Source organism: Ornithorhynchus anatinus, chromosome 10 (genome assembly GCF_004115215.2).
Source record: "Ornithorhynchus anatinus isolate Pmale09 chromosome 10, mOrnAna1.pri.v4, whole genome shotgun sequence".
Taxonomy (NCBI): domain Eukaryota; kingdom Metazoa; phylum Chordata; class Mammalia; order Monotremata; family Ornithorhynchidae; genus Ornithorhynchus; species Ornithorhynchus anatinus.
In genome coordinates this window covers 8,373,903-8,400,593 of record NC_041737.1, presented here as the reverse complement: position 1 = coordinate 8,400,593, position 26,691 = coordinate 8,373,903, and the positions used below count along the sequence as shown (strand labels likewise).

Here is a 26,691-nt window from a genome sequence, read left to right as displayed (position 1 = left end):
AAACCCTGCCCTTTAGTGATGTCATACAGGATGTCAACTATTTCCCAGAAACCCTGCCCTGGGATGCCCCACCCAGGGGAGAATGTGTTTAGCTGCTGGATGGAGATAGTCCAGCCCTGATGCCGAAATAGGTGTGACTGTGTTTAGGGAGAAAGGTGTTTTGGAACTCCAAGAAACAAGTCCTATTATTCCCTGAAAATTGTCTCCAAAACTCTATTGATTCGGTTTCCAAGTCACATCGAAACCCCGACTGGAGCCCTTAAAAGCTAACCCAGTTACTGCTGTGGTTCCTTTTCTTTTTAATGGTATCAAGTACTTACTATGCGCCAGGCACTGTGCTAAGCACTGGGGTAGATACGAGCTAATAGGTTGCATACAATCCCTGTCCCAAATGGGGGTCCCAGTCTTAATCCCCATTTTACAGAGGGGGCAACTGAGGTACAGAGAAGTTAAGTGATTTGCCCAAGGTCACACAGAAGACAAGTGGCAGAGTCGGGGTTAGAACCCAGGTCCTTCTGACTCCCGGGCCCGTGCTCTACCCACTAGACCACAAAAGCGCTTAGCGCGGAGCTTTGCATAGTTTAAGTGCTCGATAAATACTATCGACTGATTGCTTTTCAAGCAGCCTAGTGGACGGAGAATGGGTCTGGGAACCGGAAGACCTGGACCTTTATACCTTCTCTGCTAGTTGTCTGCTGTGTGACCTTGGGCAAGCCACTTCACCTCTCTGGGCCTCAGTTTCCTCCTCTGTCAAAAGGGAATTAAATGCCTGTTCTCCCTCCCCCTTAGGCTGTGAACCCTTTGTAGGACAGGGCTTGTGATTTATCTGATGGTATTTTATGATGATGATAATGGTATTTGTTAAGTGTTTACTACATGCCAAGCACTGTTCTAAGCGCTGGAGGGGTGGTGATACAAAGTAAGCAGGTTGTCCCATGTGGGGCTCACAGTCTTAATCCCCATTTTCCAGATGAGGTAACTGAGGCACGGAGAAGTGACGTGACTTGCCCAAAGTCACACAGCTGACAAGTGGCGGAGCCGGGATTAGAACCCATATTTTATCCATTCCGGTGCTTAGTACGGTGCCTGGCACGTTGTGAACGCCCAACGAAGACCACCTCAGAGTGCTGAGGTGCTGATCTCCAAGAGTCAGTTGGCTCCCCCATCTAGCTTTCACCCTGATACGGCCCCTCGGCACTAGAAGACGGACTCTCCTCTTCGCTGGGCGTGATCTGGCGTACACGTGCTTGCCGGTTTCTTTCCACCCAAGATTGGAGTCTCCCCAATATTTCTTCAGAAGAGCGAAGCTGGCGCTCGACCAAGGAAAAGCCAAGCTAATCGCGGAGGGAGGTTTCTCAACGTTTCTTGTTCTCAGAATTCCCACAACCATTGTGTTTTGATCTCTGCGGGTGCCAAGAAAACCTCTTTGCTGGGTGGAATGGAATTATATCATAGGGATTACGGCTGTCTGTCTGCCAATCTATCTACCCGTGTATCTGCTCCGGGGACTTTTGCCCTCTCCGTGAATGGCCCAGCCCACGAGTCAAGTAGGTGGCATAATATCATTTGATAGCTGAGAGAAGTCAGGGCGGGCTGTGGGAAATTTACCTGGTGCCACCCACTTCAGGTGAGAAGGGTCACAGGTTTGGAGGGGTTTGGATGTCATTCGGGCTGTCCCTGGATCTCTCCCTCGACCACTGTGACCCGAGACGTTATTCTTTCTACCTCTTCTCTCTCCGGATTTCCCTTTCCTCCGTTCCTTATCTGCTACCACTGGATGAAGTTTCCGCAGCCCCCGGAGAGAGGATCGGGGAGGGGGTCGTGCGGTCAGAGGGTCGATGAGGGAGTCGGGATGGGCACAGGGTCGACGGGAGAGTCACCGTGGCCTAGCGGTTAGGGCACGAGCCTGGGAGTCGGCAGGATCTGGGTTCCAGTCCCCGCTCCGCCACTTGTCTGCTGGGTGATCTTGGCCGAGTCGCTTCACTTCTCTGCGCCTCGGTTACCTCGTCTACAAAACGGGGATTAAGACTGCGATCCCTATGTCCGACCCGATTCACTTGTATCCACCCCGGGCGCTTAGAACGGTGCCTGATACATAGTAAGCACCTAACAAATACCACGATTATTATTATTAGGGTCATACGGGCAGAGGGTCGACGGGAGAGTCAAAGAGAGGTTGGGGCGGGTAGAGGGTGGATGGGAAGAGCCGTGAAACCTCGGCTAGGTCACCAAATGCCAGTTTGAGGGATCTCGGGCCAGAGGCCAAACACCAAACAGGAACAAATACGGTGACCTTGCCTTCGCCTCCAGCTCTGAAGGCCCTGGAGTAGGTCTGAAACTGGGCCTGGCTCCATGTGGAAAGGGGCCTGGGTCTGCTCTTTCATCTATCCCAGCACTTAGCACAGGGTTTGACACATAGTAAGGGCTTAATAAATTCATTCAATTGTATTTAGTGAGCTCTTCCTGTGGGCAGAGTACCCATTAAAACTGAAAGTTGCCAGAGAGGATGGATGCATGACCTAATGGATAGAGCGCAGCCTGGGAGTCAGAAGGACCTGGGTTCTAATCCTGGCTCCGCCATGGATCTGCTGTGTGACCTCGGGCAAGTCACTTAACTTCTCTGGGCCTCGGTTACCTCCTCCGTAAAATGGGGATTAAGAGTGTTAGCCCCATGTGAGACAGGGACTATGTCCAACCTGAATGACTTGTATCTACCCCAGTGCTTGAAACAGTGCTTGGCACATAGAAAGCGCTTAACAAGTACCATTATTTTTTTTAAGTCACTTCACTTCTCTGTGCCTCAGTTGCCTTGTGTGTAAAACGGAGATTAAGGCGGTGAGCCCCATGTGGGACGTGGGCCGTGTCCATCTTGATTTGCGGGTATCTAACCCAGAGCTTAGTAACCATTTTTTTTAAAAAAAGAGGGTGTAGGCCAGGGTCTTTTTTCGGTTTCTCAGTTCATCCTAGCTGTGGTCAGTTGGTCATCTATACATGAATTCACGGACCCAGGGCAGTCATTGACCAGACAGTTTTAGATGCTGGAAACTGGATTGAGCATGAAGGAAGGCAACTCTGCTCAATTATTCCATTAATCAGTGACATTTATTGAGCACTTATTGTATGTAGACCATGCATTTATTCATTCGTTCAATCGTATTTATTGAGCGCGTACTGTGTGCAGAGCACTGTACTAAATGTAAGCTCACTGTGAGCAGGGAACATGTCTAGCAACTCTCTAATATTGTACTCTTCCAAGCTCTTAGTACAGTGGTCTGCATACAATAAGCACTCAATAAATATGATTGATCGTTGAATTGATTGGGAGAGTACAATGGAGTAAGTAGACATCAGTCAATTGACTTGTATCTATGCCAGAGCTTGGAACAGTGCTTGGCACATTGTAAGCACTTAAGTGCCAAAATTATTATTATTATACAAGGTCATGAGGTTGGACACAGTCCCTGTCCCCCATGGGGCTCACAGTCTTAACCCCCGTTTTACAGATGAGGTGACTGAGGTCCAGAGAAGTCAAGTGACTTGCCTGAGGTTACACAGCAGACAAGTGGTAGAACCAGGATTAGAACCCAGGTCCTTCTGACTCCCAGACCCGTGCTCAATCTGCTAGGCTATGTTGTTTCTTCTTCGGAGATGTGATAGGTGACAGGATCTCTACGTTGTGAGCTAGTCGAAGGCAAGGAATGTTTCTGTTATATTGTTATATTGTCTTCTCCCAAGCGTTTAGTACAGTGCTCTGTACACAGGAAGTGCTCAATAAATACGATAGATCGATTGATTGACCAAGTGTGTTCTGTCCCTCCCTAGAAGACTAAACTCAATTGCTCAAGAAGCGGCATGGTCTAGTAGAGAGAGCACAGGCCTGGGAGTCAGAGGATCCGGCTTCTTAATCCCAGGTCCACCACTTGTCTGCTGGATGACCTTGGGCAAGTCACTTAACTTCTCTGTGAATTAGTTACCTCATCTGTAAAATGGGGATTGAGTCTGTGAGCCCCAGGTCAGAAGGACCTGGATTCTAATCCTGGTCTCTCCCCAGGTCTCTGGGTGACCTTGGGTAAGTCACTTCACTTCTCTTGGCCTCAGTTCCCTCATCTGTAAAATGAGGATTAAATCTGTGAACCCAGTTTGGGACATGGACCGTGTTCAATCTGATCGTATCTACTTCCAGTGCTTAGTCCAGCGCCTGGTACACAGTAAGAGCTTATCAAATACCATTAAAAAAAGAAAAAAACGAAGCCAAACTCTTCCCCTGTGTCTTCCGGCACAAAAGCAGAGAGGCTTAGATCTTTTCCTCCAGGACTTCAGGGGCACAAGGAGGTAATGACCATTTTATTTGAAGGAATTATTCAGAATCCACAGGAAGGCTCTGAGTGGAAAAACAAGGTGTGTGTTTGGCATGCATTATTACACTGAAGTTTAAAGAACTGGTCTACCCTGGAAGCTTTATTGACATCATTAGTTCTCCAAAATGCTTCTGAAAGCTGGGAAGGACCCCTTGTGTGACCACAAGGAGTAAAAGCCTTTCCGGTTGCTCTGACCTAGAAGAAAATGTGCAGACCGAAGGCTATTTGTCAGAGTGCTTCAAAATTCACCGAGTTTCCAAGCAACAGGATTTCTGAGAAAACACCCCGGGCGGGAAGGAGAGAGAAGAGGCATTTTAATTGTTCCCTAGGAATACCCAGGTCTCAGTGGCAAAGGAGTTGCAGCTGAAAGCTAATAATGATAATAATGGTTCTTGTTAAGCACTTACTATGTGCCAAGCGCTGTTCTAAGCACTGGGGTGGATAGAAGGTAATCAGGTTGTCCCACGTGGGGCTCACAGTCTTAATCCCCATTTTACAGATGAGGTCACTGAGGCATAGAGAAGTGAAGTGACTTACTCAAGGTCACCCAGCAGACCTGTGGCGGGACCGGGATTAGAATCCAGATCCTTCTGACTCCCAGGCCTGGGCTCTATCCACTAAGCCGACCTTAGGAGCTCAAGACAAACGTGGGCACTGTTGACCAGTTGGCCAACGGGAAGGCTTGGGAGGGTCACCAACATTCCTGCTTGATCGAAACCCGAAGTAGCTTTCAGTTTGCAATTGTTGTTCACTTGGAACTGCCCAAAGTACTGCTGAGGCCCTAGAAAGCTGGCCGGTACAGGGGCTGGGTAAAAATCAAGGGACTCACCCACTTGGAGAGCAGGGGCAAAACAGAACAATTAATATTTTACTTGGCTTGTCATCACCACAGTGATGAAGCAGCATCACCTAGCGGATGAGAGCACCGGCCCGGGAGTCGGAAGGATCTGGGTTCTAATCCTGGCTCCACCACTTGTCTGCTGGGTGACCTTGGGCAAGTCACTTCACTTCTCCGGGCCTCAGTTCCCTCATCTGTAAAATGGGGAATAAGACTGTGAGCTCGATGTAGGATAGGGACTACGTCCAACCCGATTTGCTCGTATTCCCTCCCTCCGCGCTTAGTACGGTGCCTGGGACGAAGTACCCCGCTTATTATTATTACAGTCCCTGTCCCACATGGGGTTTGACCTTGCAGGCCGGGGTCTCGTTTCCATTTTCCCTAGGCTCTCTCTGTGGTGGGCCCGGCTCCGGGGCAGACTCCAAAATCAGAAGTGGGACAGAATTTGGCCTCGAAACTTGGCAAAAATTAGTCAAGGAAGGGGCGAGAGCCAGTTTCCTTCCGACAGAAGCTGCTTCCGGGGTCTGCTGGAAAACGCTGACCCCCACCCCTGCGGTTGGCCAGGCCCGCCAGGACTCCTGGGACAAGTGGAGATGCGGCCTCAGGAGCCAACACTCTTCTGGGGCTCCACCATTGGCCAGCCAAAGGACCAGATGCCCATTTGCCCATCGAAAGGGCATTGTTGGGGAAGGGGCAGAAGGAGTTGGAGTTTGCAGCTTTAGAGCCACTGCCAAGCAGCGGATTTACTGCTAACTCTTCCCATGCGACCCCCTTCTGCTTCATCCCCATATCTTCATTCATTGATTCAATCATATTTATTGAGTGCTTCCTGTGTGCCAAGCATTGTACTAAGCGCTTGGGAGAGTACGTTGCTCTTTGACTTGTCCCGAATTCGCCTCTGAAGGAAGGCGAGACCGAATACGTAGCAACACAGAAAACTTGGGCCAGCGGAGGTTTTATACGCAAAGTGTTTAATGCAGATTTCTTGTTTGACAATACAGTTTTTTTTGGTCCCCCAATATAAATAAAAACAAACAGCATTTTGCAAAGTCTTCATCGTCCCCGTCGATATCTTAAGTTACCCTGCTATGAAAGCTGATACTGAGAACATAAACAAATTGATACAATTCAGTAGTTTCTTAAAATCTATTATATCATAGATAACTTCAAATTGCATACAATACAACTTATGTTCCATAGCATCTTCAATACAATCTGTATCCTGAATGCCTTACAGAATTTTTTTTTACAAAGTGCAATAGTAGAATTCAAGGAAAGGGAAGAGAATAAGGAGAAATCCGGCTACCCCAACTCTTCCTGCAGAATAGGAGAAAAGCTTTTGACACAAGGGGACCTTTGGGAAGAACGTGAATGGTTCAGGATTCTAATCCGGAGCCAGAATTAGAACTCGTGACTTTCTGACTCCTAGACCAATAATCTATCCTCTACGCCTCGCTGCTATCCATTGGCTATGGGTGCTGTTCACGAGGAGCTCTTGGGGCACACCAGAGGGGAGAATTGAACCTTTTCAGGAAAGGAAAACCCCTCTTCAATTGGCCACTATGATAATAATAAGAGTAATAATCATCAGGTGGATTTCACAGTGATACCCTCTGTGGGTTAGAACTGTTCTTTTTGAACAGAGGGCTCAACAACATGGCTTCAATTTAGAAATCTCTCCTGGTTCCCACACTTCATTAAGGTCCAACTTTAACTTCTGAAGCTCCAAAAAAAAACCCACCAAATAACGATTTAAGTGGGTTAAAAATAGTCCTTTCGAACAGAGGACTCGGCAACTCTGGCCTCACTTTTGAAATTCCTCCTGGTTCCCATACTTCATTAAGGTCCGATTTCAACTGCTGAAGCTCCAAAGAAAAGCCACCAAATAATGATTAAGTGGTTCTACCCCCCAACAACTGTGGGTAGAAAAGAACATTAATCTTCAACGGGACCAAGAGTTGGGAAAATGACTGGTTTTTTTTCCCTTTCGACAGGGTTCAAACTAATTGAATTTTGTAAAATGCCTTCCCCTTTAGGATCCGGAGACTCCACGAAGACTGTTTCTTTACAAATGCAAGCCGTCTCGGGTAGTGTGGAGCAGTCAGTCTTCACCAAGATCAAACTAGGGTTCAGACGAATTCTGGCCATCTCCATTCCCTTGTTCCCCATCGAGGTTTGGCAGGCCAGGTTCTGAGGGCCAGGGTTTGCCCCAGTGGATTGGGAAAATGAAGGATGAGCCAAAATTAACATAAATATACATTCCTCGGTCCCCAGACTCGCTAACTACTGGACCAAGCAGCGCAACGGTCTTCTCTCGCAGGCGAGAAAAACGAAGTCAGGATCCGGAGCCTGATGAGCCAGTCCCACAGCCGTTGACCATCCCCCTTCTTCTTCTTCTTCTTCTTCAAAAGATAAACCCTCTCCGCAGTCAACCCTGACTGCCCTCTTAAGAGATACTGTGACAGTTCAACGAGGAGTTTAAACCGGGTTCAATCACCTAAGCCCTAGCTACAGGTATGTCAGAGTTCTGCTTTTCCAGAAAAAGAACTTTAGAATCTGGCCTCTCGTTATCAGTGTTCTTGATATCGCAGCAAGGTTCAATCGACTGATCTTCCGCCACCTTCACGGGCCACTGAGAACCGGCTGGTGACGGAAATACCGCGAGCTTTAAAAAGAGGGTGAAAGGTTGAAGTGAATAACGTAAAGTTCCTTCTGGGAGAGGATGGATTTATTCAGCAGGGCCGCTCCGCAGCAGGGGTCTGGTCCATTTGGATTTCAAATCTGAAGCAGCTGAGTCCTGGGGTGGGTAGCACAGCAGATTTTCCAATGTCCCAGTTGACTCCATCTCCTGATACTCGATTCCCTCCCACCCCCTAGGTGCAGTTACTGCATAAATAACATGGGATTAGACAACACATGACAGTCAAACACGTGATCACCTGTGAACGTATCGGAAGCCCCAAGACTTGGAACTAGACAGAGAAAACAGTTCAATCCCTGCCGGGTGGGCTCACAATCTGTCCTGCTATTTAAGAAGCCTCTTGCTTAAGAAACTGCCTATCTCACTGGAAAAAAAAAAGTGGTCTTTATATATGAAATATCATTTTGTGCACTTTACAAAATAGTGATTCCGACAAATACAAAACAGTAACAAAATAAATGAAAATAAAACAATCCTCTTCCCAGGGCATCTTAAAAAAACAACGTTTGGTTGACCTGAGTTGTTTGGCTCTGGACATAAATATTATTAAGATAAGAACATTAATATTAAATAAGAAGGCTCCCGGTGGCCTCGCCTTTTTCCTCTGTGGTGCTGTTCATACTTGGATCAATGCTGGGTTCTGATTGTCCCTTGTGGTCACTTGTTTGTAATGTTTGCTTGGTTTCTTGACTTTTCGGTTTTGATACCTGGAAAGGGATGGAAGGTTTAACACTGTAATTAAAAGGCCAAGCTGCCAGTGGACTCAGCTCTGCTGAACTACAGCACTGACTAGGTGGTTTAAACATGTTCGGTGGATTAAACACCACCACGTCTGGGGGTCTGGGGGTCTGCCTGGGGGTGGGAAGACTCAGGGCTACCTTGGACTCCCTAACGAACAGTGGACAATCGGCCCGAGGATTCCTAATAATAATAATTGTGGTATTTGTTAAGCACTTACTATGTGCCGGGCACTGTTTGAAGCCCTGGCATGCATACGAGATAATAGCAGAAGGTACTAAGTAAATGCCACCGTGACTTCTACTGCAGCATGGTGTGTGGCGGATAGAGCGCTTGTATTGTACTCTCCCAAGCACTTAAAACAGTGCTGTGCACACAGTAAGAGCTCAATGAATACCACTGATTGATTGATTAATCCCTATTTTACAGATGCGATAACTGAGGTCCAGAGAACTGAAATAATAAATACGATTGGATTGAATGAAGGAAGCGACTGTCCAAGGTCTCCCAGCACACAAGTGGCGGAGCCGAGATTAGAATCCAGGTCCTTCTGACTCCCAGGCCTGTACATTATCCAGTCAACTGTATTTATGGAACACTTACTGCTCGCGGAGCACTGGACTAAACACTTGGGAGAGTACAATCTAACGGCATATTCCCTGCCGGCAACAAGCTTACAGTCTAGAGAGGCAGCCATTAATATCAATAAATTACAGATAGAGTAAATAAATTATAGATATCCACTAGGCTACACCATTTCCCACTCTTGCCCGGAAAGCCCCGTTATCGCTTTTCCTGGGGTTCAAGGAAATCAACTAACGAGGGGGAATCGCAGCTCACCATCTGCAGAAGTAATACAAGGCTCCGGCGATGGAGGCCAGGAAGAAGAGGATGAGGAGAATGGTCAGGGCCAGGTACTCCTTGCCTAGGGGCTGCTGGACAGTGAGGGTCGCGTGTTCACAGCGTTTCCCCGTGTAGCCCAGTTCACACCTAAAAACCAAAGAGAATTCCTTCATTAGCTGCGGTGACGGCACGACACGTTTCAGAAGGATGGGGATGACAGAACCGGGAATGCGCTCCAATAATAAGAGGCTTGCCCAAGGTCACAGTGGACAATGGCGGAGCTGGGATTAGAACCCATATCCTCTGACCCCAAGGCCTATAAACTTTCCTCTAGGCCATGGGACAGGGACTGTGTCCAATCCCTTGACTGTGAGCCCGTTGTTGCGTAGGGATTGTCTCTATTTGTTTCTGAACTGTACTTTCCAAGCACTCAGTACAGTGCTCTGCACATAGCAATAAGCGCTGTACAGATACCACAATTATTATCATCGCTATTATTGTTAATAATCATCATCTCCATTTTGCAGATGAGGGAGCTAAAGCCCAGAGAAGTGAACCGACTTGCCCCAAATAATAATGTTGGTATTTGTTAAGCGCTTACTATGTGCCGAGCACTGTTCTAAGCGCTGGGGTAGACATAGGGGAATCAGGTTGTCCCACGTGGGGCTCACAGTCTTAATCCCCATTTTACAGATGAGGGAACTGAGGCCCAGAGAAGTGAAGTGACTTGCCCACAGTCACACAGCCGACAAGTGGCAGAGCTGGGATTCCAACTCATGAGCCCTGACTCCAAAGCCCGGGCTCTTTCCACTGAGCCACGCTGCTTCTCCAAATGACACAGCAGACAAGTGGCAGAGCAGGGATTAGAACCCAGGTCCTCCTTACTCCCAAGCCTGGGCTCTATCCACTAGAGTCAGCTGTGGACTAGCTGTCTAATGGGTCCATCAGACAGAAAGAAGAAACATGGTATTTGTTAAGTGCTTACTATGTGTGAAGTACTTTGGGCGACACAAGGGAATCAGATCAGACACAGTCCCTATTCCAGATGAGCCTCACAGTCAAAAGAGGGCTCTGAAGCACAGAGTAGTTAAGTGACTTGCCCAAGATAATAGTAATAATATTTGTTAAGTGCTTACTGGGTGCCAAGCACACTGTACTGAGCGCTGAGGTGGACAGAAGATGATCAGTTGGGACACAGCTCCTGTCCCATGCAGGGTTCAGAGTCTAGGGGTCGGGGTTGGGGGAGGGTGAATAAGCACAGATGATTAATCTTTTTTATCTTACTGGCAGGAGCTTTCGTTCATATCCACCAAAAAAATGCACTCTCCGTGGAAACAGTAGCCTTGCATATCCGCCATGCAGCTGGTTCTCACCACTTGAGCCACCCTTGGGCTGTCTGTTGGGGCTGGAGAGAGAAGGAGAATTACCGTTCAGTCAGAGTCTTTCGAGCCTCTTGTCTGCCCTAAGCACCTCCTCTCCTTTCCACAGTTCCTTTACCTGTACCTGAATACTTTATCCCTCTCTCTTCCTAGGGTAGATTGGGGAGAAGCTCTTCTAATCATTAAAGATCCCCTAATGCCCTCCGGATACATCATTAGCGGGGGAAGCAGCGTGGCCTAGGGGTAAAAAAGGACTGGATTTGGGAGTCAGAGGACCTGGACCCTGATCCCCGCTCTGCCACTGGCCTGCTGGCTGACCTTGGACAAGTCCCTTAGCTCCTCTGGGCCTCAGTTTCTGCATCTGTAAAATGGGGATTACAGTCCGGTCCGCCCTCAGTCAATCAATCGTATTTATTGAAGGCTTACTAGGTGCAGAGCACTGTACTAAGCAGTTGGGAGGCACGCTCCCAAAACATAAGGGAAGCTCCTTTCTACCTAGACCGTGAGCCCAAGTGGGATAGGAACTGCGTGCCACTGGATTATCCTGTATTTATTGCAGTGCATGGCACTGCTCAACAAATACCACAGTTATTATTAGTATCGGTAGTTCAATTACTCTGAGGCCCGGGCCCTCCATTTCAATCAGTTTATCCATGACTACCAGAGCTCAAGGAGGTTTTCTTTAATCCCTGGCTTCAATAATAATAATGGTATTTGTTAAGCGCTTACTGTGTGCCAAGCACTGTTCTAAGCGCTGGGGTAGATACAAGGTGATCGATTGGCCCACGTGGGGCTCACAGTCTTAATTCCCGTTTTCTAGATGAGGTCACTGAGGCACAGAGAAGTTAACTGGCTTGCCCAAAGTCACTTAGCCGACAAGTGGAGGATCCAGAATTAGAACCCACGACCTCTGACTCCCGAGCCCGTGCTCGTGTATCATTTATCATCCTGCTTTCCCTCTACCCAAAAGGTCTCCAATTCAGTAAATGCTTAATACGGTGCCTTGCCCGCAGTGAGCGCTCAATAAATACCACTGCCTGCTCTACTCAAGCCCGGGTTTGTTTCGCTCACAAGGCCTTTTCTCTTCCTTTGTTTTAGATGGGAAAAATCCTTTCATTTCCTAAAGAGATACTACTTCAGGTTCGTAGACACTTGGCATTTCTCTTCCCTCTGCAAAAAGTCTTAATGTCAGAAGCGGGTCAGAGGAGCTGGTTTTACCTAAAGACGTAGTGCAGTTGTTGGCCGGTTCACTGGAATTACACGGAGGCATCACCGTGGAATTCGGCATGGCTTGAACGAGATGAAAGCCTGTTGAGGGAGAAGAGGGAGGAGGGAAAAAAGATGATGACGATAGTATTTGTTAAGCATTTTCTATGTGTCAAGCACTCTTCTAAATACTGGGAAAGAGCCAAGCGAAGTAATTAATTCATTCATTCAATCGCATTTATTGAGCGCTTACCGTGTGCAGAGCACTGTACTAAGCACTCAGAAAGTACAGTTCAGCAATGAAGAGAGACAGTCCCTGCCCACAGGCTCATCTGGTTGGACACAGTCCCTATCCCCCATGGGACTCACAGTCTAAATCCCCATTTTACAGTTGAGGTAACTGAGGCGAAGAGAAATGAAGTGACTTGCCCAAGGTCACACAGCAGACAAGTGGCGAAGCTGGGATTAGAACTCAGGTCCGTCTGACTCCCAGGCCTGTGCTCTATCCACTAGAATGGATTCTATCGCAGTTTGATCAATAGAAAACCAATTCCTTTGGCTAAATCGACCAGATTAGATGGTTAGAATACTTTCTGGCTGATTATTACACTACTACCTTGTTCATAAAGTCCATTCACTGAGGTGAAATATATCCCCACGCTGATGCAGGAAAACGATAAAGAGATGATCAGCCATGGCAAGCATCTTCTCCGGAGGGAGTGGATTTTGCGCTTTCCTCAGCTCTGGATGTCAAACTAATCGCGCGGCTGAATCTTTTCAGAGTCCACACTCGACATTCACACCACCAAAGAGGAGCCCGCATAAAAGGTGGCGGAAAAGAGTGCGGGCAATGTGTCTCATGCTTCTGTTCTAATTTCTAAACTCCTAAAACATGCATGTAGTATTTGCTCAGAAAATACCATTACCATCATCATCCTCAACAGTGGCATTCAGTGCGTGCTTACTATGTGTAGAACCCTGCATTAAACGCTTGGGCAAGAGAGTTGGTAGACACGCTCCCTGCCCACTTGTAGCCGACGGCCCGCCGCTCGCTAGCCGCTGCCCGAGCTAGGAATGGAAGGGACAGGCCTCTGCTCGACTCTCCCTCCCGTAGCCGAGACCGGTAGAGGACTGAAAACTCTCCAGGTGTGACCCTGAGAGGGATCTATTACTACTAATAAGCTGCTATTACTACTATTAAACTTATTACCATTAATAATCCTATTATTCCAGTCTTCCACTGCCCTTACGTTTTAACATAGTGCCCTCTTCTGGCTTTCCTACAGTATTTTACGATCACACAGAGGAGGGAAAGTCATAAATTTGGTGCTAGAAAGGGCCAAAGATTTTCAGATACCAATGATGATAATAGATAATTCAGATAATAACGATGGTATTTGTTAAGCGCTTACTATGTGCCAAGGTGTGATCATCTCTCTACCCCAACGACTGAAGTTCTCTTAGTTGCCATCTGAGTATAATAATTTGATGTCAAACAGGCGCAAAAGGGCCTAGTTTGATCATCCCTCTGCCTCGAGGATATCTAGGTATTGCGTTCTCTCTCTATTTTTTTTTTTTAGGTCCACTGTGAATGGGAGATGAAGGCAGAACCACAGCATAGTTAGGAATGAGCTAACTGTTGCCCATCTGCTCTTGAGAGGTTGTTTCTGGAAGCTTCTCGAAGACAATGTGCTTTGACTAAGAGAGCGGAGATTTGAAGGGTGGAGGTTGGCCGAGAATGGAGCTCACCTTAGAGGGCGGTTAAAGAGAATCAGCAAAAATGGCTGATTCTGTGTAGATGAATGATTAAAATTGGTAAAAGGGGTTCTCCTCCAAGCCAGTTTGTGGGAAAGATGTTTCCATTTGCAAGAATAATTCCACTGGCTAAGAATCCACTCCCCGCCTCAGCTTCCGACTCTTTAATGCTTTCTTAAGAGGAAGACTTACAACAGTTGGTTGATTCTACCCCTCCCCCCTGTCGCTCCCCAACCCCAAACCCCCACAATGATTAGAAACTCTGAGGAATATTCCCTGGAATCTTTCTAAAATACCAGAATTCCAAAAAGACCAGCAAAATAGTCTACCTACTTTCTTTTCCTTTTCTGAAAGCAGAACCAAACCCCTGCTGTTTATTTGTGTATTTTGTGGGAGTGTGTGTGTGTGTGAGGGGTGTGGGGGCGTGTGATGCATCAGTGTGGGATGTTGGTGTGATTTTTTTTTTAATGGTCCTTGTTCAGCATTTTCTATGTGCCAAGTACTGTATTCATTCAATAGGGTTTATTGAGCGCTTACTATGTGCAGCAATCCCTGACCAGTGACGGGCTAACTAAATGCTGGGGTAGATAAAAGATAATGAGGTCGGATATAGTCTCCGTCCCACGCTGGACTCGCAGTTTAAGTAGGAAGGGGTAGGATTTAATCCCCATTTTATGATGAGGAAACTGAGGCACAGAGAAGTTAAGCGATTTGCTCAAAATCACCCAGCAGGCCGGTGTCAAAGTCGGTATTAGAACCCAGGTCCTCTGACTTCCAGGCTCGGACTCTTTCCATGTGGCCACGATGCTTCCCTAATATCGCATGTGTAACCTTTCGCGTGGCTCACTGGAAAGAGCACGGGCTTTGGAGTCAGAGGTCATGGGTTCGAACCCCGGCTCTACCACTTGTCAGCTGTGTGACTTTGGGCAAGTCACTTAACTTCTCGGTGCCTCAGTTACCTCATCTGTAAAATGGGGATTAAGACTGTGAGCCCCACGTGGGACAACCTGATTCCCCTGTGTCTACCCCAGCGCTTAGAACAGTGCTCGGCACATAGTAAGCGCTTAACAAATACCAACATTATTATTATTATTAAGGGGCGGGGGGCCGGTGTGAGGTATAAGAGTGTGTTGTGTGTGTGAGTGTGTTGTATGTGAAAGTTGTATGCATGCCGGTGTGATTGCTGTTGACCTTTTATAGTCAGAAACTTGGTTCCCACTCATTCAGGCCACAGGTGAACTCTCCGGTTCGATGAATTCCAGAATGTTCAGTGGGGTGTGTCGCCACGGCCGCCGCAGCGAGATCAGGCTCTCCTTGCCTCTGGAGGGGCCTCCCCTCCCCAAGATCAGCCCGGTGACCAACAGGGTTTCTGCCACCTCAAAACCCCACCCCACCACAGCCTCCAAGGACAGAACCGGCCAGTGAACCATACTTCTCCTGTTTTCTACGAACTTCCAACCCCGTCTCGGGATTATCGCTTTCCCTGGAGACGGAGATGGAAAATTACGGCTCCGGAGGTGAAATTCTGGGTAAGGCAGAATCGCAGGCAGGCTGGACTCACACCGGGAGTCCAAGCTCAGGAACCGAAATGGAGGGTGGGACAGGCAAAGCCGCATTTTAACATTAGCCATTTCACCGCCTTTCTTGCCCAACTCATTTTCTTCCTCAATACCCGGTGGGAATTAGGGAACCGAAGCTGCCCAGGGACCCTGAGAGGGACAGAGGTGAGCTTGTCGTTGGACGTATCTCAAGGGGGCCAAGCCCCGGCATGGTTTTTCCGGCGAGGGGGGTGGAGAATCCAGGTGCTACAGGAAGCAGCGCGGGTGACTCACGGGGCTGAAATCACCTCCTTCCTCTGAGTCAGGGCTGAACCAACTCCCTCGCGTGGGCCTGAAGAGGACACGGGGGGCAGGGAAGGTAGGAGGGCCGGCCTGTGGAGCGGGTGAGAGAGAGCCCGGGGGCAGTGTGGACCAAAGGGAGGGGACGATCCCCACAGCGCACGGACAGACTGAGGGAGGGGATTGCCCGATGCGATAAGACTTCCGTTTTCTTGTACCTCTCGGCACCATCAAGGGTCTGAGTGCAAAGTCCGCTGGGCTGGGAGTCTGACAGATGGGCTCTCAATCAATCAACCAATCGATCGCTGGTATTTATTGAGCGCTTACTGTGTGCAGACCACTGTACTGAGCTCTTGGGAGAGTACAATATCACAGATTTGGTAGACGCATCCCCTGCCCTCAGAGAGCTTAGAGGGAATATCGAAATAAACTGTGGATACGGACATAACTGGTGTGGGGCGGAGGGTGGGGCAAATAAAAGAGACAAATCCGAGTGCCAAGGTGGAAATGGGGAGAGGCACTGGTTAGTGGAAAGAGGGTAGGCCTGGGAGTCGGAGGACCTGGGTTCTAATCCCGCCTCTCGCGCTCGCCTGCCGTGCGACCCTCGGCAACTCAGTTCATCTCTCTGTGTTCGTTTCCTCATCTGTAAAAATGGGGGATTAAGTTGCATTCCCTTCTTCCAAGACTGTGAAGACCCCGTGGGACAGGGACTGTGTCCAAACCGATAAGCTTGCATCTACCCCAGTGCTTGGAACGGAGTTTGGCAATGCCATTATTATTAATCGGAAAAAGAAAAGTGCTCTTCAAATTCAAGGTACGAAGACCAATCAGCAGTACGGCGACAGGTTTAGAAGATGCCGCTTGGGTCTGGAGCTGGGGGTTTTGAGGACAAAAGTTACTCTCTGGGAAGAATAGTCCAGAGATGTCTTGAAAGAGAAGGCGAGCCTCATTAGCCTAATTTAATCCCTCAAAGTATTCAGGACTGAACAGCTCTCTGTCCGGATGAATCATCAGCCTCGGTTAGCCCTGCTGAACTGGTCATAAATTAGAGTTTGGAAGCAGTGTGGCCTAGAGGAAAGAGTACGGGCTTGGGAGTCAGAGGACGTGGGTTCTGATCCCGGCTCCTCCGCTTGTCTGCTCTGTGACCTTGGCCAAGCCACTTCACTTCTCTGGGCCTCAGTTTCCCCATCTGTAAAATGGGGCTGAAGACTGGGAGCCCGCCGTGGGACAACCTAATTACCTTGGATCTACCCCAGTGCTTAGAAAAGTGCTTGGCACACAGTAAGCGCTTAACAAATACCAAAATCATTCTTATTATTTACTTCTCTGTGCTTCCTCATCTGCGAAATGGGGGTTCAGTAAGTGTTCACCCTCCTTCTTAGGCTGGGAGCCCCATCTGAGACCTGATTATCCTCTATCTATCCCAGTAGTACAGTGCTTGGCATATAATAAGCATGTCAATATTTTTATCATTGCTATCAATATTATTTGCAAGTATTTTGGCCGTGACCACACGCTACCTGGTTTGTGAACTGTTTAGCCACCCAAACAACTGTCTTTCCCAGGAAGTAATCTATAATTTTAGACTTTTCCCCTGGACTCTTGAAGCTGGGGTTGGGGAGTCTGCACATTTAGGTCATGGGTGTGTAATGGAGGGTGGGCAACTTCCTAAATAGCTTCTTCTTTCCTTTTCATTAAGCTTTGCTATCCGAAAGTGTCCTGATTTGCCCATTTCAGAATTTTCAGAATTCATAATTTTCTGTCTCTGTACGAAAAGCAAATCCTCTTCTGCTAGCCCGGCTCAAACTGCCGTGGGCATGCTAGAACAAAATCTTTTTTGTCATAGGCATAGTGCTCGGTAATAATAATAATAATGATGATGGCATTTGTTAAGCGCTTACTATGTGCCAAGCACCGTTCTAAGCCTGGGGTAGATAGAATGTTATCAGGTTGTCCCACGTGGGGCTTACGGTCTTATTTCCCATTTTACAGATGAGGTAACTGAGGCACAGGGCAGTTCAGTGACTTACCCAAAGTCACTCAGCTGACAAGTGGCGGGGCCAGGATTAGAACCCATGGCCTCTGATTCCCAAGCCCGTGCTCTTTACACTAAGCCACTCTGCTTCCGTACAGTACAGTGCCCAGCGCTTAGTATGGTGCCCGGCATGTAGTAAGGGCTTAATAAACTTCTCTGTGCCTCAGTCACCTCATCTGTAAAATGGGGATTCAATACCTGCTCTCCTTCCTCCTTGGACTGTGAGCTCTGTGTGAGTTTGGGGCTGGGGCTGATGTGATCATCCTATATCTTCTTTAGCACTTCCCCTCTAAACTGTAAGCTCATTGTGGGCAGGGAATGTGTCTGTTTATTATTATATTGTAATCTCCCAAGCGCTCAGTACAGTACACAGTAAGCGCTCTATAAATACAACTGAATGAATGGAGAGGTCATCTGGTCCAGCCCCCTGCCTCTGGGCAGATAAACGCCTAACCCCTCCAAGATAGACGGATGTCTATCCTTTCTTGAAAGATCAGGGGAAAGGGGGTTTGCAGACTCACCGATTGCCCTAAATAACTCCTTGCTGTGTGTTATCCACTCAATCGACGGTATCTATTGAGCACCTACTATGTGCTGAACACTCTACTAAGAACTTGGGAAAGAACAATACTACAACAGGGCTGCTAGTCACAAACCCGGCCCACAGGGAGTTCGACTATCTTCCTGATAGTCAAATTGCTCTCCCTTATTCCTGACAAAATGTCTCCTGCTTTCATTAAGCAGTAGCAGAATTCACCAATATTATTATTAATAAGCAGGATGGTTAAGCTTCCTCTCTCGACTGTCAGCTCATCACGGGCAGGGAAAGTGTCTACTAACTCTCTGTTGAACTCTACCAAGTGGTTAGTTCAGTGCTCTGCACATAGTAAGCGCTCAATAAATACCAATCAATCAGCTGTATTTATCTAGTGCTTACTGTGTGCAGAGCACTACACTAAGCGCTTGGGAAAGTACAATCTAACAATATAACAGAGTTTTCCTTGCCCACAACAACTTTACAATCCAGAGGGGATATGAGCGACTGATCGATCCATCGATCGATCGGAAAGATCTTGGAACAAGGAGTTGTAATCTAGTCTCAGCTCTACCACTGGCCTAAGGGATGACCTGAGTCTCAGTTTCCTCCTCTGCAAAATGGGGTTAGGATCGATGGGTGAGTCCCACAGGAGACAGGGATTGTGTCCGACCTGAAGACCTTGTAACAACCGCAGCGCTAAGGACGTAGTGAGGACAAAATACATGGAATAATTAGCAATAATAATGATAACGGTACATTTGTTAAGCACTTACTATGTGTCAGAGACTCTACTCGACGCTGGGATAGCTAAAAGCTAATCGGGTTGGCCACAGTCCCTGTCCCTCATAGGGCTCACGGTCTCAATCTCCATTTTACAGATGAGGAAACTGAGAAGTGAAATGACCGGCTCAACGTCAGACAAGCGCAAGCACTTATCTAATTCAAGCGCTTATCTCATCCTGCCTTGATTATTCTATCAGCCTCCTTGCTGACCTCCCTGCCTCCCGTCTCTTTCCCCTCCAGTCCATACTCCATTCCGCTGCCCGGACCATTTTCCTTCGAAAACGTTCAGGCCATGTTTCCCCACTCCTCAAGAAACTCCAGGGGTTGTCCACCCACCTCCGCATCAAGCAAAAACTCCTCACCGTCGGCTTTAAAGAACTTAACCGCTTTGCCCCCTCCTATCTCATCTCACTTCTCTCCTACTACAACCCAGCCCGCACACTTCGTTCCTCTGGTGCCAACCTTCTCACTCTACCTCGATCTTGTCTATCTCACCACTGACCTCTCGCCCACATCCTCCCTCCGGCCCCATCCTCCCTCCTCATATCAGACGGATAATTGCTCTCTCCCACTTCAAAGCCTCATTGAAGGCACAACTCCTCCACGAAGCCTTCCCTGACTGAGCCCTCCTCTCCTTCCACTCCCTTCTGCGCCTCTCATACTTGCTCCTTCATTCACCCTCTCTCCCCTTCCCGCGGCACATGTGTATATCTGTATATATCTGTAATTTATCTATTTATTTATATTAATATCTGTCTCCCCCTCTAGGCTGTGAGCTCGTTGTGGGCAGGGAACGTGTTTGATACTATATTGTACTCTGCCAAACGTTTGGTACAGTGCTTTGCACAGATAAGCGCTCAATAAATACGATTAATAATAATAATGTGGTGGATCTGGGTTTAGAACCCAGGTCCTTCTGACTCCCAGATCCGTGCTCTATCCACTAGGCCATGCTGTTTCTCCTTCTTGCCCCTCCCTCCTCCATATTTTTACCCTCCCTTCCTCCTACCTGTAATCTATCTTAACATCTGTCTCCCCTCACGGCTGCGTGTGAAGCTGCCAGAGGTCAGGAATCACGTCTCGTATTCTCCCAAGCACTTCGTCCGGTGCTCTGCGCCGACTAAGTGTTCGGTAAATATCGATAGCTGATTAGCTGGCTGACTCATTTCAACTAAGGAGAGTTTGGCACGATCGGGTCAGCCCTTCGGATGCCCTGATGTCTCTCCCTGGGCATCTTGGCACGGGGACACTGTCCGTTGCCCCCGATGGAATGACCCGATTGGCGTTCCCGGGGTCACTCGCTTATCATTTGACTGGCGTGAAGATGGCTGTTCACGTCCAGATCGTTCAGGTTCTGCTCAAATGGGATACACTCCAGAGTCGGGACTTGGTGCCACTTCTGAACCTCGGACATCCCCAGATCAGGAAAGGAGAGGACCATTTTCCTGGGAATTCGATGGCAGGCACCTCACGGGTCAGTGAACCCACGACTCAGTGGCGTCCGTCTGTTTGGCTGAAGCAGCCTGCCTCCCTGCTGTTTCAGCAGGCAGTGATCATTTAAAGATCGTGACGCTTATATTAAAATGTTTACTATGTGTCAAGCACCGGGCTAAGCTCGGTGAGATCCCAGCTGGCCCCAACTTCTTGTAGCTGGGACTGGGGTTCATGTGCTTCAATTTCCTGCTTTTTATTCCGACGCGGTTCTGTCAAACACAGCCCAGAAACCCGTTTGACTTTCAACTGTCTAGCGCTGCAGTGGGGTGATTATTAGAAGATTTTCGGATAAGCCTCATGGGCCATTAATCGATCGATCAATCGAGCAACTCTAGTGGAAAAGGCACAGGACCGAGGAGATACGAGACCTGGGTTCTAATGTCGGCTCGACCACTTGCCTCCTGGGTGACCCTGGGCAAGTCTTTTCACTTTTCTGGGTCTCAGTTTCTTCATCTGTAAAATGGGGATAAGATACCTGGTTTCCTCCTCCCCTTTGAATTGTGAGCCCCACACGGCACAGGGAAGACGTACATCTAATCTGCTTATACTGTATCTACCAAAGTGCTTGGCACTATCGCTATTAGAAGGGGTTTCCATCTTCACCGTTCACAGAAAGCTATTCAAGGGAGGAAATGGAAGGTTTGCCCTCTGGATCCTTTGGGGAACAAAAAACACGCTTGCCTAAGCATGCTGACAGAACAGTGCAGGAATCTACGGGGTTTCAGAGTCTGATCTAAAAAGCAATCAGGTTCCAAGAAGCCGCGGAGCCATCCCAGCAAGAGTTTGGACATAAAGTCCGAATGATCTATAAACCCTTCACAGCCTGGTTCCTTGAGGACAGAGATCCTATCTTCTCACTCTCTCCTGACTGCTTAGTGCAGGTCTCTGCCCAAAACGGGGGCTCAATAAATACCATCGACCGAAAAGCAGGGTGGCCTAATGGACAGAGCACCGGCCTGGGAGTCTGAAGGACCTGAATTCTAATTTTGGCTCCACCACCTGTCCGTTGTGGAATCTTGGGCAAGTCACTTCACTTCTCCGCGTCTCAGTTACTTCATCTGTAAAATGGGGATTGAGACTGTGAGCCCCATGAGGGACTGGGATCGTGTCCAACCCGATTTGCTTGTATTCACCACAATGCTTAGTCCAGTGCCTTGTACCTAGTAAGTGCTTAACAAATATCATTATTATTATTACTGTTCCAAATGCTCTGCACAAAGTAAGCACTCAATAAACACCAATGATGATGACTGATGAGGAAACTGGAGTCTGGAGGGCGTCTGCTGCAGGGTCGCTCTTGGCACTCAAAATAATAATAATAATTATGGTATTTCTTAAGTGCTTACCAGGTGCCGGGCACTGTACTAAGTGCCAGACTCATGTTCCTCGACTCTTTGCGGCCTGTACTAAGCGCTGTGTTAGTTAATAGCTGCGTGGCCTAGTAGAGACAGCCCGGGCCTGGGAGTTCTAGGTTCTAGTCCCAAGTTCGTCACTTGTCTGCTGTGTGTTCTTGGAGAAGTCACTTCACTTCTCTGGGCCTCAGTTCCTGCATCTGTAAAATGGCCATTAAGTCTGTGATCCTCAAGTGGGACAGGGACTATGTCCAACCTGCTTATCTTGTAACTACCCCAGTGCTTAGCACAGTGCCTGGCACAGAGAAAGCACTTAATAAATACCACATTATTCTTTTTATTATCATTACTACTATTATTATTATAGATACAAGATAATCAGGTCAGATCCAGTCCCTCACGGGGCCCACAGTCAAACAGGCAGGGAGACTAGGTATTGAATCCATTTCTTAGATGAGGAAACAGAGGCCCAGAGAAGTTCAGTGACTCCCCCCAAGGTCACCCAGCTGGGAAAAGGTCCGAGCCGGCATCGGAGTCCAGATCTCCCGACTTCCAGGCCATTGCTCTTAAGCCGCACTGCTTCTCTCCCCTAAGTACAGGATGGCCGCCAACTGCTCCCTCTGTGGCCCTTTCCAAGAAAACACAGGCGCAAACTCTGCCCTGGATTGTTTCCTGAAACGGAAACATTGGGAGCCTTTGGCAGTGTGCCCCAGAGCCAACTCAGGAGCAGCAAGACTGGCGGCACTGAGGTCAAAAATCCAGAGGAGAGCAAGAGCTATGTCATCATCTTGTTTTCGACCTGGGGTGTGTCACCCAAACTGGTCGGCGAACCAAGCTAGTCTTTGAAGAAAATCAGAGGAAAGCCCATTGTCCCAGTGGGAAGCATACATGCTTTTCCTATTTTAGGAAATCCCTGCTGGTTCTGTTGGATCATCCCTGGCCAATGTCACACTGGCCCAGATCCTAATTCCAGTGGGAATCAATCAATCAATGGTATTTATTGAGCACCTGCTTTGGGCAGACCACTGTATTGAGCACTTGGCCTAGTGGATAGAGCCTGGGCCTGGGAGTCAGCAGGTCCTGTGTTCTAATCCTGGCTCCACCACTTGTCTGTTGCGGGACCTTGGTATGTTACTTTTCTTCTCTGGGTCTCAGTGACCTCATCTGTAAAATGGGGACAGAGAGTGTGAGCTCCATGAGATAGGGATTGCATCCGACTTCATTTGCTTGTACCCGCCCCAGCGCTTAGGACAGTGCCTGGCACATAGTAAGCATTGAACAAATACCATTATTATTATTGTTTGGGAGAGTATCCTATAACAGAGTTGGAAGACACATCCCCTGCCCACAGTGAGTTTACAATCTAGAGGGGGAAATTCACCCCCTCATCCAGAGACCTAAATCCCTCCTTGGACCTAGACTGCTTTGGGTCCTTCTGGTGGAATCAATGTCCGAGGCGCATTCTAGGGGTTAAATTCCATACACCATTTAAATTCCATACACCATTTAGACCCAAGTCTCCCAACCCTGGAGCTGCTGAACAAAGTCACTTCTCTGAGAAATATTCACCCGGCTTGGAAGAAACCAACCCGCTATGCAGCCAGTGAATTAGCGGGAGTTATCTGGGTCTTTAGTTTTTCATTTTGGGCCTGACCTGTGGACTGAGAAATATTCACCAGGCTTGGAAAAAACCAACCCGCTATGCGGCCAGTGAATTAGCAGGAGTTATCCGGGTCTTTAGTTTCTCATTTTGGGCCTGACCTGTGGACTGAGGTGGGCTGAGGTACAAAAAAAGATCTGAGGCCCCTAATTCACCTTGGTCACGAATTCTCTAAGGCGGCTTAAGCACACTGGTTTTGTGCTTCTCCACCGATAACAAGCACTTTGATAATTCGGAACCGAGTTTAATTCCCACTTGTGTATTTTCTCCCAGCGCTTAGTATGGTGTTCTGAACACAGTAAGGGCTTAATAAATACTATCGTTTGTCTTTTTGTTTTATGGCATTTTTTAAGGGCTTACTATGTGTCAAGCACTGTCCTAAACGTTGTAACACTACCGGGAGGGCGTTAACCTATGCAAATTAGACTCTCTCATAGGTTGCTTAAGGAAAAATTAGCTCTCTTGATACGGTACAATACGGGACTGGGATTAGGTGATCTGGTTCTAACTGGCTCAGTCATTTGTCTGCTGTGCGATCTTGGAAAAGTCACTTAGTACTAATAATTGTGATATTTGTCAACCGCTTACTATATGTCAGGACCTGTACTAAATCATGGGGTAGATACAAAATAATCTGGTTTCACATGGGGATCACGCTCTAAGTAGAAGGGAGAACGGCTATTGAATCCCCATTTTACAGATGAGGGGACTGAGACGTGGAGAAGTTAAGTGACTTGCTTAAGGTCACAAGGCTGGCAAGTGGCCACGGGCTCAGCCCCGCTGCTTCCACCTTGTTTCTCTATCTCACTTTCTTCATCTATAAAACAGGGATAAAATTCCTGTTCTCCTTCCCTTAAAGACTGTGACCTCTATGTGCGTCAGGGACCCGAGTCTTATCTGCTCTTTAACCCGGTGCGTGCGCACAGAACAGTGCTTGACACATAGTTTGCACTTCATGAATGCCATCATTATCATAACAGAAGCACTAGTGCGGGAGGCAGGTGACCCCACCTGTTGCTAAATGGCTTTAGAAAATCAGATTGTGGGGCATTGAATGGAATTTCCAGATAAAGAACTGGGTTTCAAACAGCAACTTCCCAATGGCTTGGAAATGCATACCCAAACTGGGAAAACAGAAACTGACCTAGCTCATTTGGAAAAGGGCTGGGTAGCAAATGAGACAGGTGAACTATAATTAAGTAATGCAATAAGGTGGTTAAGCACTTTCAGGACAACAAGAAAACCACACACCAGTACACAGTAACAAGGTAATTCCTATGTCGTCAATGTCCAGACAGATGCCCAAATCCACGTGCCTTATGAAAATTACAGGGATTTCGGAGGAAAGCAAGGGAAATATTAAGTAGGTTCCCTCACCGAGAAAAATCCTTGCTCGAAATGGGTCGGCAGACAATTTTTTAATCCTTATTGATTCCTATTTTTCCCCAGGGGGAGTTTTGTGTATCTGCACGCTTTAGGCTGATCCAAAATGTAGCAGGAAGTCAGGTTCCTTACTGTTCTCCCTCCCGATCTGGATACTAATAATTATGGTATTTGTTATGCGCTTTTACTATGCGCCGAGACCCAGTTCCCGCCTCGAACATCTGGATCCTGCCTCTGGACTTTGGGGTGAGGGGAGAACTTGGGGGGTCACTTTAAGCCCATCAGGCCTGGAGAAGTGGACCTGGAGGGGCGAGGGGGAAGGGGCTCAGGATGAACAGGGCTCAGAGAGGGGCTCCTTGGCTAGTTTGCTAGTTGTCCCCCCTGCCCGACCTACCAACAGAAGAGAACGTGATTTTCCCCCCTCTCCAGCTAGAGAGCACACGTGGCTGCCCGGCGGTAGAAGTGGAAGGACTAAATGATCACGAAAAATCATTTTCATCAATTAAAAAGAGCTTTGAACTAATCAATAGAAAAGTTTCCCCTTCCTAGCAAAGAAACTGAACGAAACCAATGATCATAAAGGTTTATGAGGTGGGGTGTCTGGGGGCCTGGGGATTCTGGGGAGCCCAGGGGTCTGACGTGTGGGGTGTTGGGGTTTGGGGGTCCTGGAGATGTTGGAGTAAGGGGATCTGAGGGGGCTGCGGTCTGATATAGGGGGGTCTGGAGACGTTGGGGACTGGGGATCTGATGTGTGGGTCTTGAGGGTTTGGGGGGGGTCCTAGAGATGCTAAGATCTGGGGAAGGGGGAAGGGGCGGGCGGGGGGGTAGTAGGCTTGGAGATGTTCTGGGAATCTGGGATGCCCTGGGGTGTGACTTGTGGGATCTTGGGAGGGGAGGAGATAGTCCTGGAGATGTTCTGGGAATCTGGGATGCCCTGGGGTCTGACTTGTGGGGGCTCTGGGGGAGGGGGGGAGATAGGCCTGGAGATGTTATGGGAATCTGGGATGTCCTGGGGTCTGACCTGTGGGATTTTTTCGGGGGGGGGGGCTGGAGATGTTCTGGGAATCTGCGATAATAATGATAATAATAATTATGGCATTTGTTAAGCGCTTACTGTGTGCCAAGCACTGTTCCTAGAGCTGGGGTAGATGCAAGGTAATCAGGTTAACCCACACGGGGCTCACAGTCTTAATCCCCATTTTACAGATGAGGTCACTGAGGCACAGAGATATTAAGTGGCTTGCCCAAGGTCACACAGCTGACAAAGGGGGGATGCCCTGGGGGGACCTTATGGGGGAGGCTTGACTTTGGGCAAGTCACCTCATTTCTCTGTGCCTCAGTGACCTCATCTGTAAAATGGGGATTAAGACCGTGAGCCCCATGTGGGACAACCTGATCGCCTTGTATCCCCCCAGCGCTTAGCACAGTGCTTTGCAGATAGTAAGTGCTTAGCAAATACCACCATTATTATTACGTTCTGAGAATGTGGGCTGGCCTGGGGTCTGACTGGTGGGGTCTCGGAGAGCGGTTGGGGGTCAGAGGGGGCCGGGTGTGGACATCTGGGGATCCGAGGGTGTGGGCGGCCCCCCTGGCCAGCGGCCAGTGGCCAGTCCTGCGGCGCCGGCCCTTGACCCTCCCTGTCCCCCAGGGGCCGGGGGTCCCTCTTACCGCAGCAGAGCAGCAGGAGGGCGTTGGGGTCCAGGAGGCTCCGCATGGTGGTCGCTGTCCCGTCCCGTCCCGTCCCGTCCCGTCCGGGCGTCGGGCCTGGCGAGGCCAACGGGGCCGGGGCC

At 48.4% G+C, this 26,691-nt stretch overlaps 2 protein-coding genes across 2 annotated transcripts in view; both read right to left on the bottom strand.

Moving 5' to 3' along the window:
• The window catches only part of AREG (amphiregulin), a 46,050-nt gene extending 38,009 nt beyond the window's left edge, over positions 1-8,041 (bottom strand). The window contains exons 1-2 of the mRNA XM_029073701.2: positions 7,939-8,041; positions 7,709-7,839 (exon numbers count right to left, since the gene is read on the bottom strand). Coding sequence (XP_028929534.1) covers positions 7,709-7,839; positions 7,939-8,041 — 234 coding nt within the window. The remainder of the gene's footprint in view (positions 1-7,708; positions 7,840-7,938) is intronic.
• On the bottom strand, positions 6,147-26,655 carry EREG (epiregulin). Its single transcript, XM_029072786.1, has 5 exons — positions 26,570-26,655; positions 12,076-12,165; positions 10,763-10,883; positions 9,476-9,625; positions 6,147-8,604 (listed from the first exon to the last, which is right to left on the bottom strand). Exons 1-5 carry the CDS (start codon positions 26,613-26,615, stop codon positions 8,514-8,516), a joined length of 498 nt encoding a protein of 165 aa, XP_028928619.1. The 5' UTR covers positions 26,616-26,655; the 3' UTR covers positions 6,147-8,513.
• Between the last annotated feature and the right edge of the window lie 36 nt (positions 26,656-26,691).